This window comes from Grus americana, chromosome 1 (assembly GCF_028858705.1).
Source record: "Grus americana isolate bGruAme1 chromosome 1, bGruAme1.mat, whole genome shotgun sequence".
Classification (NCBI taxonomy): domain Eukaryota; kingdom Metazoa; phylum Chordata; class Aves; order Gruiformes; family Gruidae; genus Grus; species Grus americana.
The window spans coordinates 57,815,353-57,839,273 of record NC_072852.1 but is presented as its reverse complement, the minus strand read 5'-3'; the positions used below and the strand labels follow the sequence as shown (position 1 = coordinate 57,839,273).

The window sequence follows — 23,921 nt, the reverse complement described above, 5'->3', positions numbered from 1 at the left end:
GGCGGGCGGCGGCGGCCCGCGGCGGCGGCGGCCCGGGGGGGCGGGCGGGCGCGCCGGGGGAGGAGACAGGCGGGGAGGGCGGCACAAAAGGGGCTGCTGCAGCCCTGCCCGCCGCTGCCGGCGGGGCTCGTCTCGTCTCGGTACTGCATCGCATCCTTTCCCGCGGCCGGGAGGAGGTGCCGGGCCCGCGGAGAAGAAGAATAAGGAGGAGGAGGAGGAAGGCGGCGGGGGGCTGCGAGCTCGCCTCGCCTCGCTTCGCCGCGGCCGGCGCCGAGCCATGCCGGGGGGCGGCGGGCGGGCCGGGGGCGAGCGGCAGCCTCGCCCCGCCGGGGGCCCGGCGGGCACCGACGCTGCGCCGGCCGGGGGTGAGTGAGCGAGCGAGCGGGAGGGCGGCGGGGCTGGGGGCGGCGGGGGGGGCAGCGCACACCCGCTCTGCCCGGTGGAGCCGCCGCGGGGCGACAGGGGCTGTGGGCAGCGGCGGCGGGACCCTCCTCGGTCCGTCCCCCCCTTCCCCGCCGCTGCCGCCACCTGCAAGTTGTGCCTCGGCCCGGGGGTGCGGCGTCATCCCCTGCGGGCACTGCCGGAGAGGCTTCCCCCGCGGAGCCCCCACCTTCCCGCTCCTTATTTATTTATATTAGTGTTATTTTTTTTTTATTCTCTTCCCCCCACGCTCCCCCCATAATCCCGGCATCCCCTGCTAGGGAGCATCGGCCATGGGGAGGAGGGAGGCGATGCTGCTAGCCCCCTGCCCGCAGATGCCGGCTCACCGGGGATGGAGGCACCCCCTGGCCAGGGCACTGCAGCGAAGGCCCATCTGCTGCCCATGCTCGGCTTGCGAGGAGGGCACGGGCTGGGGATGTGTGCCAAGCCTGCAGCAAGCGAGAAGGAGTAACAGGAGTGTGTGTGTGGGAGGGAAAACATACATACAAATACATGTGTATGTTCATCATCAAACATCCCCTGTCCCCCTGCTCCGTCTCTGTGTCAGATCGCTACAATCCCCCTGTTGGGGGCTGGCCGCGAAGGGATGCGGGCACCCAAGTTCTCCCTGCTCCTGCAGGGATGTTGGGTTGTTTGTGGGCTGGAAATAGCTGTATGTCCTGCTGGAGTGGCACAGGCTGGTGTAGCTCTGTCCTTGTGAGAGTTTCGTTTACTGGGTGAGCGTGACAAGGGTGATGGGGCACACAGCATCTGCTGCAGCTCTAGACTTGCTCAGACAGCTCAGCAAGGGAGGGAGTGCGGAGCGGGATGGAGAGAGGCTCCTCTCCGTGCTTCAGCCCGTGGTTTTCCTCTGGGGATTTCCACAGGCTGTGTTTCTGTGAGCTGCGCCTGGGTCACTTGGAGCCCTGCCTGTTTCCCAGAGCTGAAGCTGGTGTCCCACACCAGGGCAGAGCTTGGGTCAGGAGAGAGCCTGCCCCTGTTCCCATCCGTCGTGGGTGCCGAGCACCTCCCCTCCCAGAGAATGGCCCTCCAGTTAACTCCAAATCCCTCCCCTTGAGTGGGAAGTTCAAGCCCGTGAAAACATTCAGTGGCACCATTTGCTAACAAGTATGACTTGAGTCACCAGGAACCCCCAGCCCTGTGCAAACTGAATTTCAAATTCCTGCCTACTCCTGCCCCTGTCTCACTCACCGCAGCAGGGTGTGAGTCAGCAGGAACTCTTCAGGCCCCCTCCCCAAAAGCTGGCCCTCATGCTCTGTAGATCCCACCTGCAGAAGTGGTGTTTGAGTCCAGGTGGAGCCTGTGACTTAGGAATCACTTGCAAGTCCCTCTTGCTGAAGCCTGGTTGCTGCTAGCTCCTCTGGGAAGAGCTGAAATCAAGCAGGACCTGCTATTGCTTGACCCTCAGACAGTGGAGAGCCATCTCGGAGGGGAGGAAAAACCAATGGGCTCCTCAACCCCCCAGCAGACCTCCAGTTTCCAAAGCCTCCCCTAAACACAGCCATAGTACCTGTGCTGGGTTTTTTCAGTCTCAGTAGTAGTTCTGGTAACAATACTCCAAGCTGGGGTGGGAGGAGAACAGTCCTGAGAGCTATTCCCGGGGAGCCTCCCTGTAGCGATATAAAGCAGACTTTGAATGAAAGCCATTGCAAACTGCAGAACAGGAGTGAAGCTGTGACGCTGCCACTGCATGTCATAAAAGTCCCTGGAAGATTTATAGCCCCTCTACACCCTCAGGTGATTTTGCAGTAGTGGTAAGAAATCTACTGCAAGCTATAGCATTCTGTCCCTGCGAGGACTCTCGGTTATACCTGCGCAGCTTGTTTAGTGATGCCCTGGATATGGCAATTATATCCTTAGGAGATGGGAGGGATTCTGGCTAGCTGCAGGTAAGTTTTCCTGCCCTGCTCCTAATGCAGTGGCCCAGCTGCTGCCTTTCGTGCTAGCACACCTTTGGTCTGAGGTGCTGCTGATGCTTGTCTCTATCAGAGGTGCCCAGGGCATGGGGACCGTTTCCAAACTGGGTTCAGGGGCTGAGCTGCTGTCTGCCTCCTTGCAAATGTTGGTAACGTTGGAAAAAAGAGTTGCCTGTGTGGCACGCAGGGGTTGCCTTAGCAAAGGAGGTCAAGAAGAGGAGGTGGAAAATAGCGTGTTTATTTGCACGGACGTTAGCTTCAGGGGATGCTCACAACTGTAACCATTTGTCTAGAGTACTTGTGCCCAACACGAGACAGGGATAGCTGGTCTGGAAGACTGCTGGGGCTGCTCTGCGGTCACGGAGCCTGCTCAACCTAGGCCAGGTGCACGGCAGCAAGCACAGATATACTCGGTGTGTTTGCTTGGGGACCGTGCCTATGAAGTTTGTGTGCTCATGTGTTTCCCGTATGCCTTGTGTTTACCTTTCTCCTCCTTCTCCCACGCACAACTGGTTAAGTACGGTGTGACTTTTGGTCTGCAAGATTGTCACACAAGCATCCCTTAAAGACATACAATAAGCATGTTATGCCAAACATGGGTGGGTGTTTGCTGGGTGCGTGTAGCAATGCACACAGGTCCTGCCGGGTGTGCCTACCACGGAACACATGCACTTTTGTAGAGTTTATGCCCACAATAAATGTGGTGTGTATAAGCAGTCACGAGTACAGCTGTTGTTCGGGACAGTGCACGTAGATGTTATTGTGCACGTTTGGTGTGTGAAGGACATCTTACGACAGACAAGTTTCTTTCTCTGTTCCTCCCTTGCTTTGACCTGTCAGCAAGCAGAGATAAACTCTGTCTCATGCCAGGATTCATAGCTGAGTTTTCAGCTTGCTGTGTCTGAGCTTCCTCCTAGCTTGAGAATAGCATCTTTGAGGTGCACTTGCTATCACAAATTGACATCTTCCCCCCCCACCCCCCCTTCATTGGATCATAAAGGTGGAGGAAGGAAGTGGGGAGATTTGATGGATAGATGGGGCGAGCTGGGCCAGCATTCATTCCTAAAGGGTGATTAGGTTTTAGGTGAGGTTAGTGGCTCTAAAATGAGCCCTTTGTACATTGTTGGAGTCTGTGACCCAATCAGTGGGATGTAGCTGGAGGAGGTGGTGCTAACGAAGGCTGGTACAGCTGACAATAACTCTGGCAGAGAGGGAGGCGGAGGGGGTACTGGCTGGCACAAGAGGCATCTTTACATCTTTTGGTCAGTGTAAGGTGCTTGAAAGGACTGGTTCACGTTATCAGCCCTGACTGTAGAAGAGTGTGGCTAGTTGTCCCCACCTGCTTTTCCATACTGTCACCCATCAGGTCTGCAACAAAAGGTCAGGCTGCATTGCATTTGTCCTGATGACAGGATGGCATCTTGTGGTACTGCAATGATGTATTACAGTGGAATGTAAAATTCGGGGAAGTTAGGCACATGGGGCAGTGCAATGCAAGGGGACATGGGGGTATGTCTGAGGAATGCCCGCTGTTCCCCATCCTGGATGTTTTTGGAAAGGAGGTGACACATCTGTAGTGCACATGTGGACTGTGCTGTTAGGTCAGTGCTGCAGGCTGGCCTTGAGGGGCCTTGGCAGAGCTGCATGGAGGGAGCAAGCCTGGGATCGTGGGCAGCTCCGGGTCAGGTTTGGGGTGCTTTGATAGTTAGGCGAGTGTGTTGCTAGGACTGAGCTGTGGAGGTCAGAGCTGTGCCGCAGTAGCAGCGCTGTGCGGGGTACCAGGACCAGGCGCTTGTCGCTGGGGCTAGGGCAGGGTTGCAGTCACAGAGCGGTCGAGTTCCACCTTCTCCCGGAGGAGGTGGGAAGAGATGTCATGCGCTGGAGCAGCAGTGTAGGGTGCACAAGAGCACTCGTGCCTCTGTCCATGTGAAATGGACTCTAGTTGCAGCTCTCAGAAAGGCAGAAACACGGTTTCTTAACCTTCCTTCTCTGACTTTGTGCTGCCTGCAGTGCAAACCCTTTAGTACCCTCAAGCTCCTCCTGAAGCACAACAGGTACCTCCTGCTCTTCAAACCTCTGAACGCTTGGAACAGGGCGGGTGTATTTTTGTGCTCAGAAACTTGCCTGGTAGAGCTGATGGGTGAAGGGAGTGTAGCGCTGCGCGCCGAGCTCTCATCAGGCAGGCTGAGGGAAGAACCAGCATGAGGGGAACTGGCTGCTTTACAAAAAGCGAGGGCTTGTTCTTGAGCCATGATTTAAACAGTGATTATTCCCTGCTTCAGCATAGCAAAAGCTACCTGAGCTGCTCCCTGTGGGGGCTTTGGCCTTTCATACTGAGATCCCCCCCTGGTTGAATAAGCAGCTTGATGAGCTCACTTAACGGTCCCTGTCTCCCCAGCTAGGCCTGTGTCTAAATAGGCTTTTTTTCCCCAAAAAATATCAGCAATGGCTGTGGAATATGACCAAACTGAGCTCTGCCAGCAGCATTTTTCAGCCTCTAATGCACAGCCAGCAAGCAGCAGAAGAGGTGGATGTGGCTGTTCAGAGGGAGAGAGGTAGCGGGGGCAGCTCTTCTTTCTGCGGATCATCTCAATGTGTTGCACTTCATGGCAGTTTTTCTCCAAGGGCCTCAAAGCAACATGTAAGCTTCTTTTAATTAGGCAAGCCCCTTACCTGGAGGTAGAAAAGTGTCTCTCCCATTTCCCACCTAGGGAAACTGAGGCACGGAGCAAGGCTGGGGTGTGCGCAGGGGCTCAGCAGGAGAGCGGCGGCTGAAGCGTACCTGCTTTGCTGCTGGCCATCATGGAAATCCCGGAGGACAGCCAGGTGCGGGTGCTGAGCCAGGGGTTATCGATAACTTTCTAGTCACTGCTTGGATCCTGCTGCCCTTTTCACCGCAGATATTGCCTCCTTCTTGATCTGCTGCCTAATCTATAATCCCAGCTCCTTGCTGCCTTTCCCTAGGAGTGCTGTTTTCCCCTCGGTGTGTAAATCCTTACATATTGGGCCAGGGTTAGCAAGCAGACTCAGACTGTCATCTCTTTAAGGCTTTGGGGTAATTTTTATCTCAGGATATTGCTGCATTTGTCTTGTATGATACCAAAGCTGCAGCAAGTAGATTTGAAGCATGCCAAAAGACTAATGCAAATTAGACCCGCTGCATAACGGCTTCAGCAACTGTGAAACCTGTGATCTAAACGCAGGTATCTGCTACGCTGACTCTATCTGTGTTAGGATCCCCTGTTTTGGCCTGCAGATACTGGAACTGAACAGAAAGCAAGAGAGACAGCGTGACAGAGACATGAACGGGAATCTCTCCCCTAGATGCTGAGTCCTTTAGTTTACCTTCCCCTTCTTAGAGCCCTGAGATTTTAAGCTGGTTGTGCTGAGGCTGAAGAGAGGGCTATGGTCTACCATAGCTTTCAATTCCTCTTTCCCCTGGCACGAATGCTTCTACCTGGGCAGCAGGGAAAAAGAGGAGGATAGAGGCCTGTGCTGACTGAGCACGTTGGGCACAGACGGATCTCGGAGGCTGCGGGAGCCGGGAAAGGTAGGGCTTTGAGAGAAGGGTTTGCCCGCATAGGGGCTGAGAGCGGATGGTGCTCGCTGTGTAAGAGGAAGTCCTGTTTTCGTGGAGCTTGTGGTGCGAGGGCCAGCCCTGAGGCAGAGCAAAGGGCAGGGTAAATCAGGAGAACATGCCCTGGAGTGACCAGCGTGAGCTGCACGCTCTTGTTTAATGACCCCATTGCCAAGGGAAACCTTGATGGCCCTGGTATTCGGGAAGGTTCCCGAAGGCAAAGGAGTGGGGCAGAAAAGCAGACCATCATTCTCTCTGCTTAAGCTCAGCTGTCCCTGTACGCTATTTGTGCTAGCAAAACTGTTCTTTACTGCCTCCAGAGTGTTTTCAGGTCCCTTTTCTCCTTCCCACCTGCCCCAGCAGTCCTCTCCTCCCCACCTCGCTGTGCTAGTGCTGTCCAGCTGCCGCTTTCGCCAGCTAACCACAATCGATACAGGCAAGATGTACCAAGCAGCCTTGCTTGAAGGGGGACATGATTTGCTGCTGCTTTTTTTTTGCCCTTTTTTTTTTTCCTTCCCTGGGGCCATGTGAGGTCTCTGAAGAGGAGGTGGGTTAAAGGAATTGCTATTTCCTCATCAGCCCTGTGTCCCCAAGTACCTCCTGTCGCACTGTTTGGTGCGGGCCTGCCTTAGCAAGTGGCCGTGTGCTCTCAGATACGTGCTATTGGCACAGAGCCTCTGTGGCCTTGAAATCCCTATCTAGCAGCAATTTTTGGAGCAAGGGTTGACCACACCTGTGTTCAGCTTGGCCAAGGGGACGACGGGATTTCTTTTGCATAATTTAGCAGTCTCTTGAATTATTTATAGTGTGGTTGTGCTTTGGAACAGAGTCTTCTCACTTCCCATGAGCGCTAGGGGGGAGGGAAGGGGAGTTTGTCAGGCATCCAGAGTCTATCACTTAGAGATGAGGAAGTGCTGTGGGTTTCCTTTCTGTCCATGTTTGTTCACATATGCCTCTCTGCAGCTGAACTGCCCTGAAAATCCAGTTCCGGTTTCCACATCACTGAGATGTGTGGTACTGCAGAGCATCTCCATGGCTTCAGACTGTGTGAGAGGTTCCTGAGTTCAGAGCCTCGTCCTTGCAGTAAAGAGATGGTGTTGAGCTGAAGGTGGTGAATCTTGTGCTTGGATATGGTCCCTTACTCAATTACAGAGCTATGCTGTGGGTCTGGGGCAGGGATCACTGGGACTGCTCTCTAAAATATTCAGATGCTTGAGAGCATTTTTTTTCTTTCGAAAGCCTGTCTTGCCCTGCCAAAGTGGTGTTGTGGTTTTTTTAGCTTTGGCATGACACGGTCCATTGGACTTTACAAGAGATCATCAGGACCTGAAGACTTGAAAGATCAGGTGGTTGAGCAGCAAACTGTGCAGCTGAAATTCCCATCATTTCTCAGTGATTAAGCCCTCAAGAGCAACCAGTTGAGGGCAGAGGGAGACTGGGGCAGGTTTTTTTACAGGCTCTTGCAGCAGAGGAGCATTGTGATGATGAGCTGGGTGGGCTGAGCACCCACCCCAGCTATGTGTGAAGCAGAGGGCACTAAGCTCACTGTGTCAGGTCGCTGTACCATGCAGATGGGCTGTCCTGCTCCTGCCCTGCTTGTCCTAATGGCATCAACATGACCGTGGTTTCCCCCCTGTGTTGCACGCCCTTCTCGTTCACCACTGCTTTTCCTGGTGTGCTTATACATTAGTTTTGTCTTCCTCCTCTCCTTCCTTTTTGACCTGGCTGTGGCAGCTGACTTCTCAGAAACAGAATATAAATGTTTGTGTTATTGAAGACCTGAAGGGGGTGGGGAGGGCTGAGGGAAAGGAACTTGGCCTGTAATCAGGTGATTGTGGCAGTAAACCACTCTGTCTACTGTTGAGCAGAAATGTTCAGCTTCCCTGTTTTTAATCTGCACAGTGTCAGTTTGTGGCTTTTGTATTTGGAGAAGAGCTGGCCAAGACAATCACCAGCTGCACTGTCCCACCTGGCCCTGGCCTGGTTCTCAGGTTCTTCAGCCTGAAACAAAACCTGTTCTTTCATGGAATGGTTTTAGCTTGTCAGGGACATTGGCAACTGGCTAACTGCAAAATTCCTTCTCATCCTTCCCAAGAAATAAGGCAATTTCAGGGAAGAGTGGGAAGATAAATGGTACCAAAGCCTGTGTGATGTCCAGGATGGCATTTGATTTCACTGATGAAGGCAAGCTCTCTCCTTCTTTCCCCATAGACCTGCTCCCAGTCCTTTCCTTCTGGTTTAATCTGGAGATCAGGGTACTGCTTTGCTTAGTGAAAGGGAATGTTTGTACAGAAGTAGTAAACATATTGTTGAGACCCAGGCCTGCTGCAATGCCTGTAAACAAGATCCAGCCGTCTGTGGGAGGCAGAAGAGAGATTTATGTGACCCTGAGTTAAGTGCATTAGGAGGCTTTTGATTTCATTCTGGGAAACTGCCCCTTTTTGTGGTACCATATGCCTGTTACCGGCATAGAGCCGTTACTGAAGATTTGGTTCGTGTGGATTTAATCCGAGGGGCTGTGATGCTGCAATCAGGAGGATTACATAAGCAGGGGGTTGTCTCTGCAAGCCGGAGCCAGAGGTCCTCTGTAGAGCCCCTGAGCCCCTGCCCTTTGTCCACCTCGGAGGTGGGAGTCTGGGCTGATTTACTCCTGCCTTGGGGCAAGGCATTGAAGAGTTGTCTGCCTATCAGCGCTTTCTTTCTGAAAATAATAACAAAGTGAAGTGGCAGCGGGGGATCCAGGCGGCACTGTGTCGAGGTCTTGCCTCAGCCTTGAAAGAGGAAATGAAGAACAAAGGCAGAAGAGACAAATAAATAAGGGTCTGTTCTTGGTCCAAGAAAAATTCCCATGGGTTCGTGTAACATTCTCGGGAAGACGCGACACTCCCAGGGCTGGAGTTAGTTTTTGAGAAATAAAAGGAAAGGGGAACGAGGCGAGAGAACGAGGAGGGGGGCGGTCGGGGATGGGGAGGAGAGAAGGAGGGAGAGACACCCTGGAGAAACCTCTCAGCATGGAGTCAGGTTTCTCCGGCTGTTCCTGGTGAAGAGGGGTTAATGCTCTTTGCATGGGATTGGCTGGTCACCAGACATTCGGAGAAGAGGGGGATCTGGGGGCTGCCAAGTGGGACCCCTGTGGCCTGAAAGGAGGGGAGGAGGGGAAGGAAGAGGCTGGGAATGCTCTTCCAAACAGTAATAGATTGGCTACTGTGGGAAAGTGAGCACACTGCCAAACCCCAAGTGGTTGGTGATGGATGGGGGAGGAAAGAGGGCGGGGATGGAGGGCCAGCTCTTCTCCGTGGCCACTAGGATCTTGCTGCTGTTCCATGGCCTCTCTTTATTTATTGTCTTCCTGGGGTTTAATTACTCCCCTCCTCGATCTGTCTTGGGGAGCTTTTATCCCGGGGATGCACAAACAACTGCCACCCGCTTCAAAAATAGCTGGAGGCAACGTGGTGCCTGCCTGCGTGGGTCTGTGCACTCTACCCATCACCATGGCATCAAGCACTTCTTGCCTCCTTCCTTCTTTAACTGCCTCGCTCCGGGCCCACGGGGCACCCACCTCGCCGCCTTCTAGGTTGTTCAACCTGCATCTCCCTGTTGCTTGGGCTGTCACCCTGTCCTCAGGAACTCTCCTGCTTTCCTTTGCCCAGGGTTTATCTGAATGGTCTGGCATGTGTCTGCCATGTTTTCTTCACCCATGGGCCGTCAGAGTAATCTTGATGTCCTGTTTTGGTGCTGCTCTCAGGACTTGTGATTTGTGCTCCGCTTGCTTGGCATACACAGACTGCTGGTGTGCTGTTACCTGGATGCTTCCAGATCCCTCCTTGAGATCTGCACCTTCCCTGATGCTGCTGGGAGGAGTTAGCGAGCTCGCGGTAGTGGAGCAGTGCTTAAAGTCCTGTAATTTTGAGTGTCTGAGGATGCATCTACATGATACTGCAGTTTTGGTGCAAAGTGAACTGCTGAAATAATTGAGAGAGTTTCTGCTGGTCAGCTGCTTGTTCCTATGCCTAGGCACTTTTCCTGAAGTTTATTTTTAACCCAGTTAGATCTGCTGCTGATTTGGCTTTACAAAGCAGACTTTCATACGATTGACAACTTGAATTCATATAACTGACAACTGAGGGGTGGTGAGCTGTGAAGGTGGTGAGTGAGGGGAGAGAACCTATGAAACAGCCTGTATTACCACACACCTCACTTGAGGCCTCTGAAAGAGTGATTTTTCTTTTCATCCTTAGAAAAAATGGTTTTGTCCTGCCCCTCTTTGCCAGACACCAAGACTAGTTGGGAGTTCTTGCATACTTCTTTGATTACCCCACGGCCTGTCTGAGGACATAAGTTGCTTTTTTGTGTAGTTTTGTCCCTTTTTCTTTTCCTATTCCTCATCTCACGCTGGAGCATTCGTTCCCTGTAAGACACCAAAGTCAAGAAGCAAAAGAACCAGCCAACTCCATTCTGCTCAGCTGTAACCGCCGTACTCTTGAAGCGGTGAGCAGCAGTAGTACTGTATTTGGCTGGGAGAAAGGCCTTGCATCCTTGGGGTGTGTGTGTGTACTGCAGAGTGTAATGAGCAGTGCCTCAGCTCACCCTCTGATGTCCTGAGAGACCCGATCTTGGAGCCAAGTGGTGATGCAATCTCCAGGGCCATCACAGCAGTCTTCCTAGAAACAGATGTTTTGAGGAGGCAGTAAGCAGGGTTTGAGGAAGAGTCCTTCCAGGATATCAGGCATAAGTGAAGGAGAGAAAAAGATAGGAGAAGTGCCGCTTCTCCTTCAGCAGAGAGAATGCTTAGACTAGTGGTGCTAAGGAATTAAAACTGTGGCTTCTGAGAGCATCTGAAGGATCAGAGTGTGCTGAGACATCTCTTGGAGCCATGGAAATACTGATGGTGAGACTGGCTTTAGCTGGAGAGAGGAGATTAGTTACAAGGGAGCCCAGTACAGCTGAAGGATACTGAGAAGAAAATTTGATAGATTCCAGTGGAGTTGGAAACCCAGCTTGAAGTTTTCTTTAGCATGCAGTACTGTACCCTTGTGATGTCCAAGTACTTCTTGGATAAAATTAAATTGGTGTCTCAGGCCATTATTGGATTTCAGTAGAATTTTCTAGTCTTCTCTGAGCAGATCTTTCAAACCGGGGGCTGGAGAATTATATAATTATGCTGCTATTAGTATTATGGTAGTTACAGTAAGAACAATCTGTTCAAGTGGAGGGTTTTATAATGGACTCTGAAAGTGTTGAACACCTTCAGAGATGCTGGTCTTTTCTGCTGACTTCTGGAAGATCAGTCTTGAGCCAAAATCCTATCAACAAAGACTGCTTTATCACCAGGTCCCATGTGCTCTGTACAGAGGGTTAAGAGCTGCTTTGTCCCAGAGTGTACAACTATCTTGCTGTGGCTGGAGGTGTGGTATCTAAAATAACCAAGGCTTAGTCCACCAAAGGGACAATTAAGAGAACAGTAGAAACAGTGAAAGCCTGTGGAAAGCATGGAGTCCAAAGGTACTGTGCTTCCAGGAGCTGGATAGGTGAGCACCTGCAGTACTTAAAAAGCCTCCAGCTTTTTGTTGCCTCTGTCTTGGTTTCTGTATGCAGCAGATGGTAGCTACTGACATGGAGCACTTTGGTTTCCTACAAGAGTGTGCAGAAGACACCTGTTTCCTTTTTGACCACAGATGCTTCTGGTCAGCTGAGACCTAGCAAGGCCTTGCACACAACCCTGGGACTTGTGGCTGACATGATGCGCATCATGTGTCTGCCTTCTAGTGGGAAGGCAATGCCTTGGCTTCTCAGCTGTGCTCTCACCCTTCCCTGGCCAACCTCACCTTAGCCCTGTTCAGATTCACCCTTTAGCTGTCTTTTTTTTTTTTTTTCTCTTCCATTCAGTTTTCTTCCTGGCTTGATGGCACCCATTAACAGTGTGTGGATGGCAGCTCTGGAAGTCAAATGGACGCTGTGGTGGCACCCTGTTGAGAGTGGTCACCTTGTATCTCTGCTCACCTCCCTGTTGAAAGGAAAGGGAAGATGCTTAGAACAGAGACTGGCTGTCCCTCAGCCTGACCTTTACTTGAAGACTGACTGTGCTGGATGGCTTGCTCCAGCTGGTGGTACTGGCAGCAAGTCAGTGGCACCTTGTGGTCAGTTGCCTTGAAGCCATAAAGGAAACGCATAGTGTTAGGTATTGCTGTTTTGCATCAGCGCTGCAGGAAGTAGCTCTTGATAAAGGTCGCAGAAGAAGGTTGTATTCCAACCTTGAAACTTGAATGGAAGCCGATAAGGACCTGCTTGCATTCAAATCACCTTGTACTGTGACTTTGCCTGAACTTCCTGCTGACATCATCCTAGCTTGCAGTCCCTGAAAACACTAGGGCATCCTTCACGTGACAGAAATGCTGAGCCCTAGCTACTGTCTGGTACATCCTCCTTCTCTCCACTTTCCCTGCTGTCCAGCTTTGTAGGATAATCTTCTCCTATCCTTAAGCAAAGCACAGTCCTGCTGTCCCTGAGCTAGTCACATGTCAGTTGTAGACAAATAGTAGGTTTTATGGTTTCTCCTTACTTCTGTGGGCGTTTGCATGAGAAGTAATTTGAGATCTTGGAGTGTTTTGAGGTACTGTGACCCTGATGTGTTGTGTGATGCCTGTGCCCTGCGGATAGCAGGTTGGCATAGTACTTCAGAAGTGTGGAGCCTGTTCATTTGTCTCTAGCTGGAGCAGAGAGAGTTTGGCCCTCAGTGTGGAGTGGGGGATGGAAGTCATGCTGGATTTTAATCTGCCATGTGAAAGCAATTCTAATTTGAATTGTTGCTTTGTGTTGAAGTTTGAGTGATGGGGAAATATGTTACTGCATGGGTGTTATGGGATAACTTTAGGCAGAGGAGATGAGCATCTCTATGTTGGGGGGGGGAACAGAAGCTTCTACTCCAACTTGTCCTTCACAGCAGCTTTTCTCCTGTAACCAAGGGAGAGGTCTAGGGCGTCTCAAGTCCTGTACCCTAATGAGATGGAGTGCAAGGTGTTGTGCATCCAGCAGCCTGTTGCATGGCCTTTTGCCAGTGTCCTCCAGAAGAGAACATTAGGACTGGTGAATTGCCAGCTCTTAGTGGTGCATATCTTTCTGGCTCCTTGAAAATCAGGATATGATTTCAGGATGGTATAAATCAACTGGTCACTTGATATAATGGCAAAGTAAAATGGTAACAGGTGCCTGGGGATAACTCACATGAATACCACTTCTAGCTTTCCTCCTTCTCTGAAAGCCCTTCCCCCTGCATGGTAGAGACATAACTTCTTCAAGCAAGGAAATATCAAAGGGATCCCTTACAAAAAGAAGCTTTCAGCTTCTCTTGCTGAGACTGAATGTTGCTGAAGCAGTTTATAACTGCATGTTCCCTAAAGAGCTTTGTCTTAATGGAGCTGACTGTCCATACTCCTGGCTTTTTTGTCTGCTTGAGCATTAAAGTTTTTTTCTTGCTGTTGTTTTTAACCTGACAGCAACCCGATCACTCTTCCTGAGATCAAGTTGACTTTTTTCCCCTCCTCATTCAAAATTGTCAGAAGGGAAATATCTCTTCTTGCTGTTTTCTGTGTTCCTGTTAACTGATGGCTGCTTTGTGGCAGAGCAGCTGGGCTCTTTTATGACAAGCTGAGATGTCTCCCTGACTGGTACCTCCTTTCTCATTTCTACCACACATAAATGTTCTGGATGGGGAAGGTGGGTAATAACATCTTCCTCCCCTGCTGGCCTTTGTCTCCAATTAGCTATCACCCAAAGACACATCGTTCACTGCAGCGCTGATCAGAGGATATGGGAAGGGATATGTGACTTATGGTTTTTTTAGCATCTCAGCCCACCCAAGGGTGCATGAGCTCTCTCCACTCCCTGGCAGAGGAATTCCTGGCATGTAAGAACAGAGGTGATTCCCAGGGAAGAGGTTTTGAAGAGGACAGAGCTTGCTTCTTTGCCCCCCCCCCCCCCCCCCCCCCCGCCTCCTTTTAGGAGGGGATAGGAAATAGATTCATCTTCCTACTCCCTAACAAAGGCAACTGAATGGTGAAAATTGCCTCCTGGGACATGTCAGCTGCAAAACAGCAGAGGGTACTGCAGGGCCAGCCTGCTCGGGCAGAGCTGCAGGGGAGGGCTGCGTGCCCAGGCGCAGACTGCAATCACGGGGAGGCAACGCAGCCACGCACGGACTCAGTTTTGCCAGTGGGTGAAGAGCTGCAGAGCCGTGTGCTGAGCCTGACAGATGTTGATGTCTGTAAATGTCAAGTGAGGAAAATATGCTTTACTTCCTAAAACCACGTGTCCTGCTGCATTGACATGGCACACCACATCCCAGAAAGTGAAGCACTTCACTGAATGTTACAACCTTTTATCTGGGAACTTCCCGTGGCACGTGGAGCATCACAGCCATCTGGGAAGATGATGATGTGCCTTATGTGATTCCTTCAGCACCTGTCCTCTGTCCTGGGCTGGCCCAGAGAGAGCTGGCTGCCCTGCATTTGTGTGTCCTGTAGGAACTGGAGTGAAACCAGCGTTATCTGGCAGCCATCGGGATTGCCTTTTTGGAGCAGGCCAGCCATTCATCTCGCCTGGGCTTCAACGTCTGAGAGCGCGACCTGATGTCTGGAGGTAATGCCTTGGAGAGAGCGCAGGACACCTGATTGGAGAAACTGTACTAATTTACCAGCAAGGGACATTTTCTTCTGACAGCCAGTTGCTGCTAATTTAGTGTTTTCAGGTTCCTTGCGCCCTTCTCTTCCCCAGACTTCAAGACAGAGCAGAAACTGGTGACATGCAAGGAAAAGGCACTGGATACTCTTCCACCTAGCAAGTGACACTGCTGCTCCAGCAAGACATTAACAGAGCTTCAAGAAAAAAAGAAAAATAAATACCCTGGATACAACAAGATGCTCTTGGGGGCTTCTGCAGCCCCTTGTTTGCCCCCATGAAGAAAGCTTGACAGCAAGTCCCAAATAGTCCTTTATGGCTTTGAACAGGAGAACATCCATCCCCTTCATCTCTGGGCCACCACAAAGATGGCCTCCCACCAGCTGGGCCACGACCAGGCATGTGGGGTTGGGCTGTGGAGCCATGGCAGGTGGGTGCAGGAGGTGAGGGCCTGCTCTGGTGTGGCCCCCTAAGAAGAGCCAACATTTCCTCCTTCCCAACCTGAAAAGATGGCTTCCTGGAGGTGCACAAAGCCTGGACCCTGCCCCTCCACTGACCTGTATTGTGTCAAAGTATTAAAAAAAAAAAAAAAAAATTAACAAATAAGATTATGCTATCTCTTTGTTTTTTTTCTTTTAATTTTTTTTCCTCCCATGGCAATGCTGTAACTCTTCTGCCAGCTTCAAGCTTGCAGGCCCGCCTTCAGAGCTTGACATGGGACTCCTCACCCTGCCATCCGAGCACAGGGGACAGCATTGGTGGATGGTGGTTCTCACTAAAAAGGTGACCACAAAGCGTCCAGAAATGTTTGTCACTGAGCTGTAAGGTATAACTGCAGACAACCCCTCTACCAAAGTCTGTATCGGAGCCATCTGTAGAGAGCCAGATATGTTTTCCTTTGGGCAGTTGCCATCTGTCTACATGCTTTATGGCTTTTCACTTTAGTATTAAATGCTCTCCAAGTTAATCAGTAAACGCGCTTTGCTGTATTTTACTTAATACCCTCTGAAGCAGTGGGAGTGGGCTGGGTGCTTCTTCCCCCCCCATGTCGGCTGTGGGGAGCCCCAGAACAGCCCCTGCATGGGGCTGGTGGTGTGGGGTGGCTCCCCCATGCCCCCCCAGGAGGGGGGACCGCCACCTGCGAAGGTGTTGCTGGCCCCATTGCACACTGGGTGTGAGGGTTTATAAGCAATGGTACAGGATGTGTGTGGTGCCTCTCAGGAACTTTGGCCCTGGGAGGAGGACGGCGGCGCTGGGGCGGAGAGCCACCATGGGGGAGCGTGTTGCGGAGAGGGCACATCAGTACGTGTCGCGTGCGTGGGGCTCGGAGGGGGTCTCTGCTTCTTTGCCTGCTGCTGCACGGAGGGTTTCATCCTCCAGGGAGGAGGGGACAGTCTCTGTGTTGCATAGGGCTTTTGGGTGACCTTGTTCCCCTGCCTACCTTTGCCCCAACCTTCCATTCCCTAAACAGCAGAAGGTGAGTGCCTTTCCTTGGGTGAGCTTAGCTTTTTCTTCTTTTTTTCTGGATTAGAGCCTTCAGTCACTTCTCTGCCTGACAGCAGATCTGTACTCCCTGCCTGGGTTGGAGGAGGGGAGGTGGTGTAGGGAGAGGATGAAGGCAATATTTTGTGTTGTTTGGAGAGAAGGGCTCTGCACCGCTGGCCTCTTGCTGGCATGACATGGATCCATCATGATGGTATAGTATTACCAGTGGAGACAGCTGGGTGCTTATTTTAGTCACCTTGATCCAGATGCAAAAAATGCTCAGCATCTGGTCCACAGAAGATGAAAAGTAAAGGGCAACATTTGGAGATACAGTGGACTTGAGAAGGACAGGAGAAGAGTAAGTGACAGAATCCTTTTTTTTTTTTTTTTTTTCATGTTCCCCATGTGAACTGGGGTAGCATTTCCTAGGAACGAGGGTGGGTTTTAGGGTGTGTGTTGAGCAAACACTGAAAAGATCTGGGGAGTGTAGGTGTTTTTCTGGCTCTGGCAACCTGGCTAATGATCTCGGTCCTTTAAAACTGCCTCTCTTACACTGGTCATGTTTCAACTGTGTACCCCCTACTCCCTCTCATTCCTTCTGCTCTCTGTTCTTTCTTCATCTTCCCCCAACCCTCTGGTGATGCAGGGCCTGAGGAGGCCTATGTTCATTTTGTTTCCATCAATTAATAGGGACAAATCAGCCAAGTGTGGTGAGTTCACTAGATCATGAATTCCTGTTATTGTGGATTTCCCATCTTTCTCCCCTGTCACCAGTGCCTTTCTTGTCTTTGTGAGTTTATAAGACTGTGACTGATCTACAAGAGGTTCAGCTTGGTGTAACCCAGCCAAGGCAAAAGCCCCACTGAAAATGGTAGGGGGTGGGGGGAGTAGTTCTTGTATTCAAGTAGCAAAAGATGCATGCTGAATTTGGACCAGCTTTCTGCCATCCCCAACCTGTCTTTCTAGCAGTGGTAAGCTTTTTACACCTCAGTAACTATTGAATGTGACTTTCCTTTTCATGGCTTTTCCACAGGATGAAGATGAGACGCCATAAGCTCTTTCTGACTCTCTGCATGGCTGGTCTCTGCCTCATCTCCTTCTTGCACTTCCTCAAGGCCCTTTCCTATGTCACCTTCCCCCGGGAGCTGGCTTCGCTTAGTCCCAACCTCGTCTCCAGCTTCTTCTGGAACAATGCCCCCGTCACACCTCAGGTCAGCCCTGAGCCAGGGGGTGCAGAGGTCCTCCGCACACCCCTGTACTCCCACTCCCCCTTGCTCCAGCCCCTGCCTCCCAGCAGAGCCAGCGAAGAGCTGCACAAAGTTGAGTTTGCACTGCCGGAAGACACAACAGAATATTTTGTCCGTACCAAAGCCGGCGGCGTTTGCTTTAAACCAGGCACCAAGGTGTTGGAGAAGCCACCAGTGGGAGGGCGGCCAGAGGAGCGAGTGGACGGTGCAGCCTTGGGGCGGCCAGCTCGCAAGCCGCTGAGTGCCAGCGGGACCAAGCGGCGCAAGTGGGTGGAGTGCGTGTGCTTGCCAGGCTGGCACGGCCCCAGCTGTGGGGTCCCCACTGTGGTCCAGTACTCCAACCTGCCCACCAAGGATCGCCTTGTGCCACGGGAGATCCCCCGGCGGGTCATCAATGCTATCAATGTCAACCATGAGTTTGACCTGCTGGACGTCCGCTTCCACGAGCTGGGAGACGTGGTGGACGCCTTCGTGGTGTGTGAGTCGAACTTCACAGCCTACGGAGAGCCACGGCCTCTCAAGTTCCGTGAGATGCTCCTCAACGGCTCCTTCGACTACATCCGCCACAAGGTGCTCTACGTCTTCCTGGACCACTTCCCCGCCGGTGGCCGCCAGGACGGCTGGATTGCTGATGACTACCTGCGCACCTTTCTCACCCGGGACGGCATCTCTCGCCTCCGCAACCTGCGCCCGGACGATGTCTTCATCATTGATGATGCTGATGAGATCCCGGCCCGTGATGGTGTGCTCTTCCTCAAGCTCTATGACGGCTGGACGGAGCCCTTTGCCTTTCACATGCGTAAGTCGCTCTACGGCTTCTTCTGGAAGCAACCAGGCACCTTGGAGGTGGTCTCGGGCTGCACCATGGGAATGCTCCAGGCTGTCTATGCTACTGACGGGATCCGTCTGCGGCGCCGTGAGTACTACACCATGCCTGGCTTTCGGCAGTATGAGAACAGCACAGGACACATCTTGGTGCAGTGGTCACTGGGCAGCCCCCTTCACTTTGCTGGTTGGCACTGCTCCTGGTGTTTCACCCCAGAAGGGATCTACTTCAAACTGGTGTCAGCCCAGAACGGGGATTTCCCCCGCTGGGGTGACTATGAAGATAAAAGAGACCTCAATTATATCCGGGAGCTGATCCGGACTGGTGGCTGGTTTGATGGTACTACGCAGGAGTATCCCCCCGCTGACCCCAAGGAGCAGATGTACGCTCCCAAGTACCTGCTCAAGAACTACCAGCGGTTCCGCTACTTGCTGGAGAACCCCTACCGAAAAGTGGAGGGTGCTGGGTGAGGCCACCAGGGCTCGCGTGGGAAATGAGAACTTCACAACAAAAGGAGAGTCGGGTGTTTTCGTCTGTTCTCTTTTTTTTGTTTGTTTTCTTTGGTTCTGGATGGGGTGTGCCATTTCTCCAGGGTCTCTGCCCTCTCTCCCTCCCTCCCTTCTCTTCCCTTCCCAGGGTGATGCCTGGGGACACAAATTCCTGTCGTGTGAAGGGCAGGAGGAGAAGAGATGTTGGGGACCTACTCTGGCAGTAGCATAAAGACTTTCCTGCATCTTCCAGACCTCTCCTGCTGGCTGGAGAGAATCTCTGCAGCCAGCTGGCAGATTTTCCTCTGGGGGAGGCTGGAAGGGTCCCATGGGGAGAGAGGGCAGCTGTTCCTGTTCACCCTCATCCTTTGTGGATCGGAGCAAGCACAGATGCGAGCCTGGGCTATTCAGTGAGTGTGTGAGTCAGCAGGCACAAACCAATGCGAGCGGTCACGTGTGCAGATGTGTGTCACAGGCATTTTTTTGGATGAGTGAATGTGCAAAAGCATCTCAGTATGCGTTTATTTTTTGTATACCTCTATATTCAAAGAGTATTTGGGGGAAGGGAAATCGTTTGCTTCCAAGGTGTTCTCCTCAAGATGCAGCCTCCTCCCGCAGGCTTAATGCATCTGTCTTGGGCTGTGTCTTGCCCTGATGCTCTACCAATCCTGGAGCAGGCAGATGGGAAGCAGAGGAGAAAGCTGATTTTTTTTTTTTTAAACTCCTTTTCACCCCTGCCCCCACAACACTGCACTGGTTTGGCCCACAGAAGCTGAAGCATCTTCCCTGCAGCACGTGCTTGTATTGGAGCTGGGATAAGCTGCAGGGGACTTAATCAGATGGTGGGAGTGTATGTTTACAAGTGCATGGTTTCCTATGTGCATGAGTACTAACATGCATGGTTTTGGTATGCACGTGGGCGTTCGTTACCAGTATTGGGGGGGGAAGGGGACATAGTTGGGCTTGGGGGTATGTGCTTTCAGGAAATGGTGGGATCCAGAAGCTGTGATCTCTGTCTCAGCATGAATGACTTTTTGGGGAATTCATAGTAGAGGGCCAGGAAGAGCATTGGCTCTGCTTAGCAGTGCCACACATGTGGGACTGTTGCGTGCCTCTCTGGCTGCCTGTGCAGCCCTGCAGGCTGTGCCTGTTGCAGGGTTGCTGCTTACGCATGCTACCTGCTCCTTCTTGCCATGGGGTAAAAGGGAGAGGAAAAGGGCAAAGCTCTGAGCCAGCAACGGGTATTGTGGGAAAACACAAAGCCTGTCAAGGCACAGGATCCATCTGTCTGCTTTAGGTTTAGGTGAGGGAGCTCATGGAGAAATGGGCCATGGGCAGACTCCCCCTGGGGCCAAGAGACTCTTTGGGGACCATCGTGCAATCCAGAGCGCATGTGCAGCCCCCACACACAGCCTGGGCCATGCAGACAAGACTCTCCAGAGGAGAGGGGATCTAGGAGGGCACTAGTTGCAGCTGGTTGGGCTGGTGTCTGCTCAGAGTTTGACGGGAATTGGTGGTCAGGATCCAGCCTGCCGTTGTATTGGATTCATTCAGCTCATTGAGGAGGCAGATCCATGTCTCCACCCTTACCACCCTTCCTTAGCAGATGGCTTGTCAGGGTGCCCAGAGCCTGGGCTGTAGCGGGCAGAGGGTGAAAAACATGATGAACTTGCTCTGTTAGCCTTGAAGTGGAAAGACTGGCTCATGTTCCAAGCAGAGAAGTGAGGATCATATGGAAGAGGAGGAAAATGTTGGCATAAGGAAGAGTGACCCTGACATCAGGCCAGCTGTGCTGAAGCAGGAGGGTTTCCATTGTTGTTAACTCAGTCCATGAGGGCTCCGTATTCCTGTGTTGCCCAGCCTATTCCCACCTTTGTGCCTCATTCCTATCTCTGTATCTCTCTCATTTTCCCTCCTATTCCCCCCTCTAGAGAAGTGAAAAGCATCAACAAAAATAACTTGATTGCCTAACAAGACTGAGACTGGAACAGAATGAAGATGAACATCTTTTTCTGATCAAACCGAGATGGAGTTAATCTTAGCTATTTCCACATCTCATATGCCATAATGCCTGCTTAGAAGACCTGAAGTGCCCTCTTTTTTTGTTGTTTTTGTTTGTTTTTTAAATCACTGTTCTCACTTCTGTGTCTTCCCCACAGGTAGCAAAGCCCCTGTGGGAACTGAGTGGAGGAAGAAGCTTTGGTAGGCAGAATGCTCTTCCCCCAAAGGGAAGCTGTGGCTTGCCTAAATCCAGACTTGTTGATGCAGCAGGAGGGAGTCTTGTCACAGTCACAGGGTCCTTGTGCCAAGCGGGTACGTGGTGGTCTTGGGCGCAGAGAGATTATAGAGAAATGGGGACCCAGATGAGAAAGGAGGTGCCTGTGCTGAGCAAGATGAGAGCAGTAGCACTCAGGCTGCAGCATGAGGAGAATATGCTTTCCCCAGGGACAGCCGGAAGAGAGCAGGTGTGTTAGCTCATGGGATTCAGTAGCAGAAAAGTACGGAAGGAAGAAGCTATTACTCATTTTTAGTCTTGGAAGGGAGCCCGAGATCTGCTCTCAGACCTTTGGCTTTCCCTTATCTCGCTGACAACACCACAAGCCCAGTGCCAGGCCTTGCTGAAGACAGGAGAGAAAAAGTCTTTGCATGGGTGCTTTGGCAGCACCAGAGCCCTGTGGAGCAGGGGCTAAAGTGCACGCATGCTGGGGCTGCACCTCGTTATCTTCTACACTGGGAGCAGCCCCTCCTCTGATACCAGCCCTTCCTGTGCATGGGCATCCTTGGGGATTTTTAGTGCACTGCAAGTCACATTTTCATTGCTGAGGTATGGCCCTTGTCTCTTGGGAGTTTCAGATGAGCCCACAGCTGCAATACATGGATCTCCTATTCCTGAAGTACAGCCTGTTGCCTTCTCTCCCCTGTCCTCCGTTATTTGCTCCATCATGTTCCACCTCTCCCTCCAAGTTGCCTCTCCCTTCTGCCCCCTTGGGCAGGAAGAGAAGGTCCTGCTGGAATAGCAGCACTGGGGCTCTTCTGCAGGACTCTGGCCCTATCCTCCTCCTGGACTTACTTCCTTATTCTTAGGAAATTAAATTTAAAACAGACTTCTGTTGTGGTGGGAGGAAGGGGCTTTACAGATAAAATGCATTCTTTTTTGTTTCTCTTTGTCAAGAATCATTTAAACATTTTTTGATTTAAGGCCAAACCAGTCAATGTTTGTCTAATTTGTCTGGCTAACCCTGTGTTTATTATCCTTAGGGAGCCAGAATGCTTGTCATTAAAAATCTTCCTTCTTGTCTCTGGAGGGGACGGGGACGAGCAAGATGACTTTTGCACAGTGATTTCCCAAGGCGGTGGCTTGTCCCCTGTCCAGCCTTGCCTGTACCGCGGTGCCAGGGCCAGCGCACATGGGACAGCCACCCTCCCAGACAACCTCCACAAGAGGGAACCCAAAAGCATGTGGGTGCATGGGTTGGTGGGAGAGGCAAAGGAGGAGGCAGGTTTGTAGCAGATCTTCATTTCCCAGTGCTGAACTCTGAGTGTTGAGGCTCCTTGATTTTGTCTGAACCAGATCCTGAAGTTTGGGAAGGGAAGGACTAAAAAAAATCTCGTCCCACCCCTGGGATCAGACCAGCAGAGCCCGATGTCTGTTGGTTGTTGCAGCCACGAGAAGCAAAGCCATGTGCTCGCTGCCTCTCTGGGAGTGAAGCTGTCTGGTGGAGGGAAGGAAAGCATTGCCAGTCTTTTCCTGCAGCCTCTTCAGCTCTCTGCTTTTTCTTCCCCGAGACCTTTCCACCTTCAAATTAATCAGTGCAAAGGAGGGACAGGTAGTAGGTGAAGCAGTGTGTGGCATCCCCAAGCCTTGCTCTTCTCTTTCTGTCTGCCCATCTCTGTTCTTGCCTTTATTTGTGCTTCCCACCTCAAAAAGGGATTGTGTGCCCATGCATGGCTTTGGAGTGGGGAACTCATCTTCCTCCTTCACCCCAAGTAAAGGGAAGGACATGGGTTTTGGTGGACCTGCAGCAGGTGAGCTTGCTAAAGCAGAGGGAACAGGGCAGGTCGGCTGTCTTTGCCCCTCTGGAAGACTGAGGGTAATGCCGTACCCAAGTGACGGACAGAAAAGCTCGTGTGGTTTTGTGCCTGTGTGGTTGGTATGAAGGATGACACGCTCAAGTCCACTCTCGCTGTTGCTTTCTCCGATCCCTGTGTCCTGCTGAGGTGTTTGCTGTTGTGCAGTTCAGGCCCACCTGCTCTTTGTGTCTCTGTGGCGGGTAAATGAGGGGACCTTGTGGCCTGCAGGTAATGTACGAGTCGGGATGGAGGGAGAGTGTCAGAGCAGAATGGGTATTTGTTCCCTTCCGCCCCCCTTGGTGTATCCTTGTGGGATGGTAGTGTCTCTCCCCTTCCTAAACGTCCCCCAGGCTCTATCCCTGTGTCCCAGCCCCTGCCAGCAATCTCTGCGGCTGCTATGCCTCTGCACTGTGAAGACACCCGTCCGGGGTCACTCCTGGTCTGAATAGTGAACACTGGTGGTGAAGAGGGAAGGGATGGCTCGTCCTGGCTTCACTGACCTTAAACCTTGGTGATAAAGGAGGGAAGTGAGCGGGAGAATGGATCCTGAATCCCTTCATGGTTGTGTTCTCCCCCCCCCCCCCCCCCCCCCCCCCCAAAAAAAACCCCAAAACCTTCCCTTCTAATTTCTGAGACATTGGGCAAACTTGTTCTTATTATGGAAAAAGAGGGGGAGCTGGAGGTAAGGGGGTGGCAGGAGGGGCTTGGATCCAGCACCAAGAAAGGTGAGCTGTTTCTAATGCAATACACTGACATTTAAAGTTTTGGGGACTACAGATAATGAATTAAGAAGGGATCTGAAATACTCTGAGACTAAGAATTCAAACCACTGTTTTTTTCCTTCCTGTGCGGATGATGGTGCAGTATCATCCTGGAGGTGGTCCAGCAGCACTTCTGAGCCTGGGGTCCACCTTGATCTACTGGTGGTGTTGCCCCTGGGGTGGCCCCAGAACACCCTGCTTTGGCAAAAGAATGCGTGGACTTGCCAAAAATAAAAAAAAAAAAAAAAAAAAGAGCATCTGCAAAGCTCCTTTCCACTCTGTAATTTATAAACAGCAAGTAATAATGAACTTTTTGTAAGGATAAATCAAATGTACATTCTGAAATCATTTTCTCTGTAAATGGTTGGATTTCATTTCACCCTTAAAGGGATGCTTAAAAGGAGGAGATAATAATAAAAATAAAAAAATTTACAAA

The 23,921-nt window shown here is 51.7% G+C and overlaps 1 protein-coding gene across 2 annotated transcripts; it reads left to right on the top strand.

Annotated features, from left to right (window-relative positions):
- The first annotated feature begins 113 nt into the window (after positions 1 to 113).
- MGAT3 (beta-1,4-mannosyl-glycoprotein 4-beta-N-acetylglucosaminyltransferase) lies at positions 114 to 23,921 on the top strand. 2 transcript variants are annotated; one of them, XM_054804452.1, is made up of 2 exons: positions 114 to 365; positions 17,126 to 23,921. In XM_054804452.1, the coding sequence occupies exon 2, from the start codon at positions 17,127 to 17,129 to the stop codon at positions 18,633 to 18,635; it is 1,509 nt and encodes a 502-aa protein (XP_054660427.1). In that variant the 5' UTR covers positions 114 to 365; position 17,126; the 3' UTR covers positions 18,636 to 23,921. The 2 variants fall into 2 exon arrangements, with proteins under 2 accessions (XP_054660427.1, XP_054660418.1); XM_054804443.1 differs by lacking the exon at positions 114 to 365 and adding an exon at positions 13,926 to 15,909.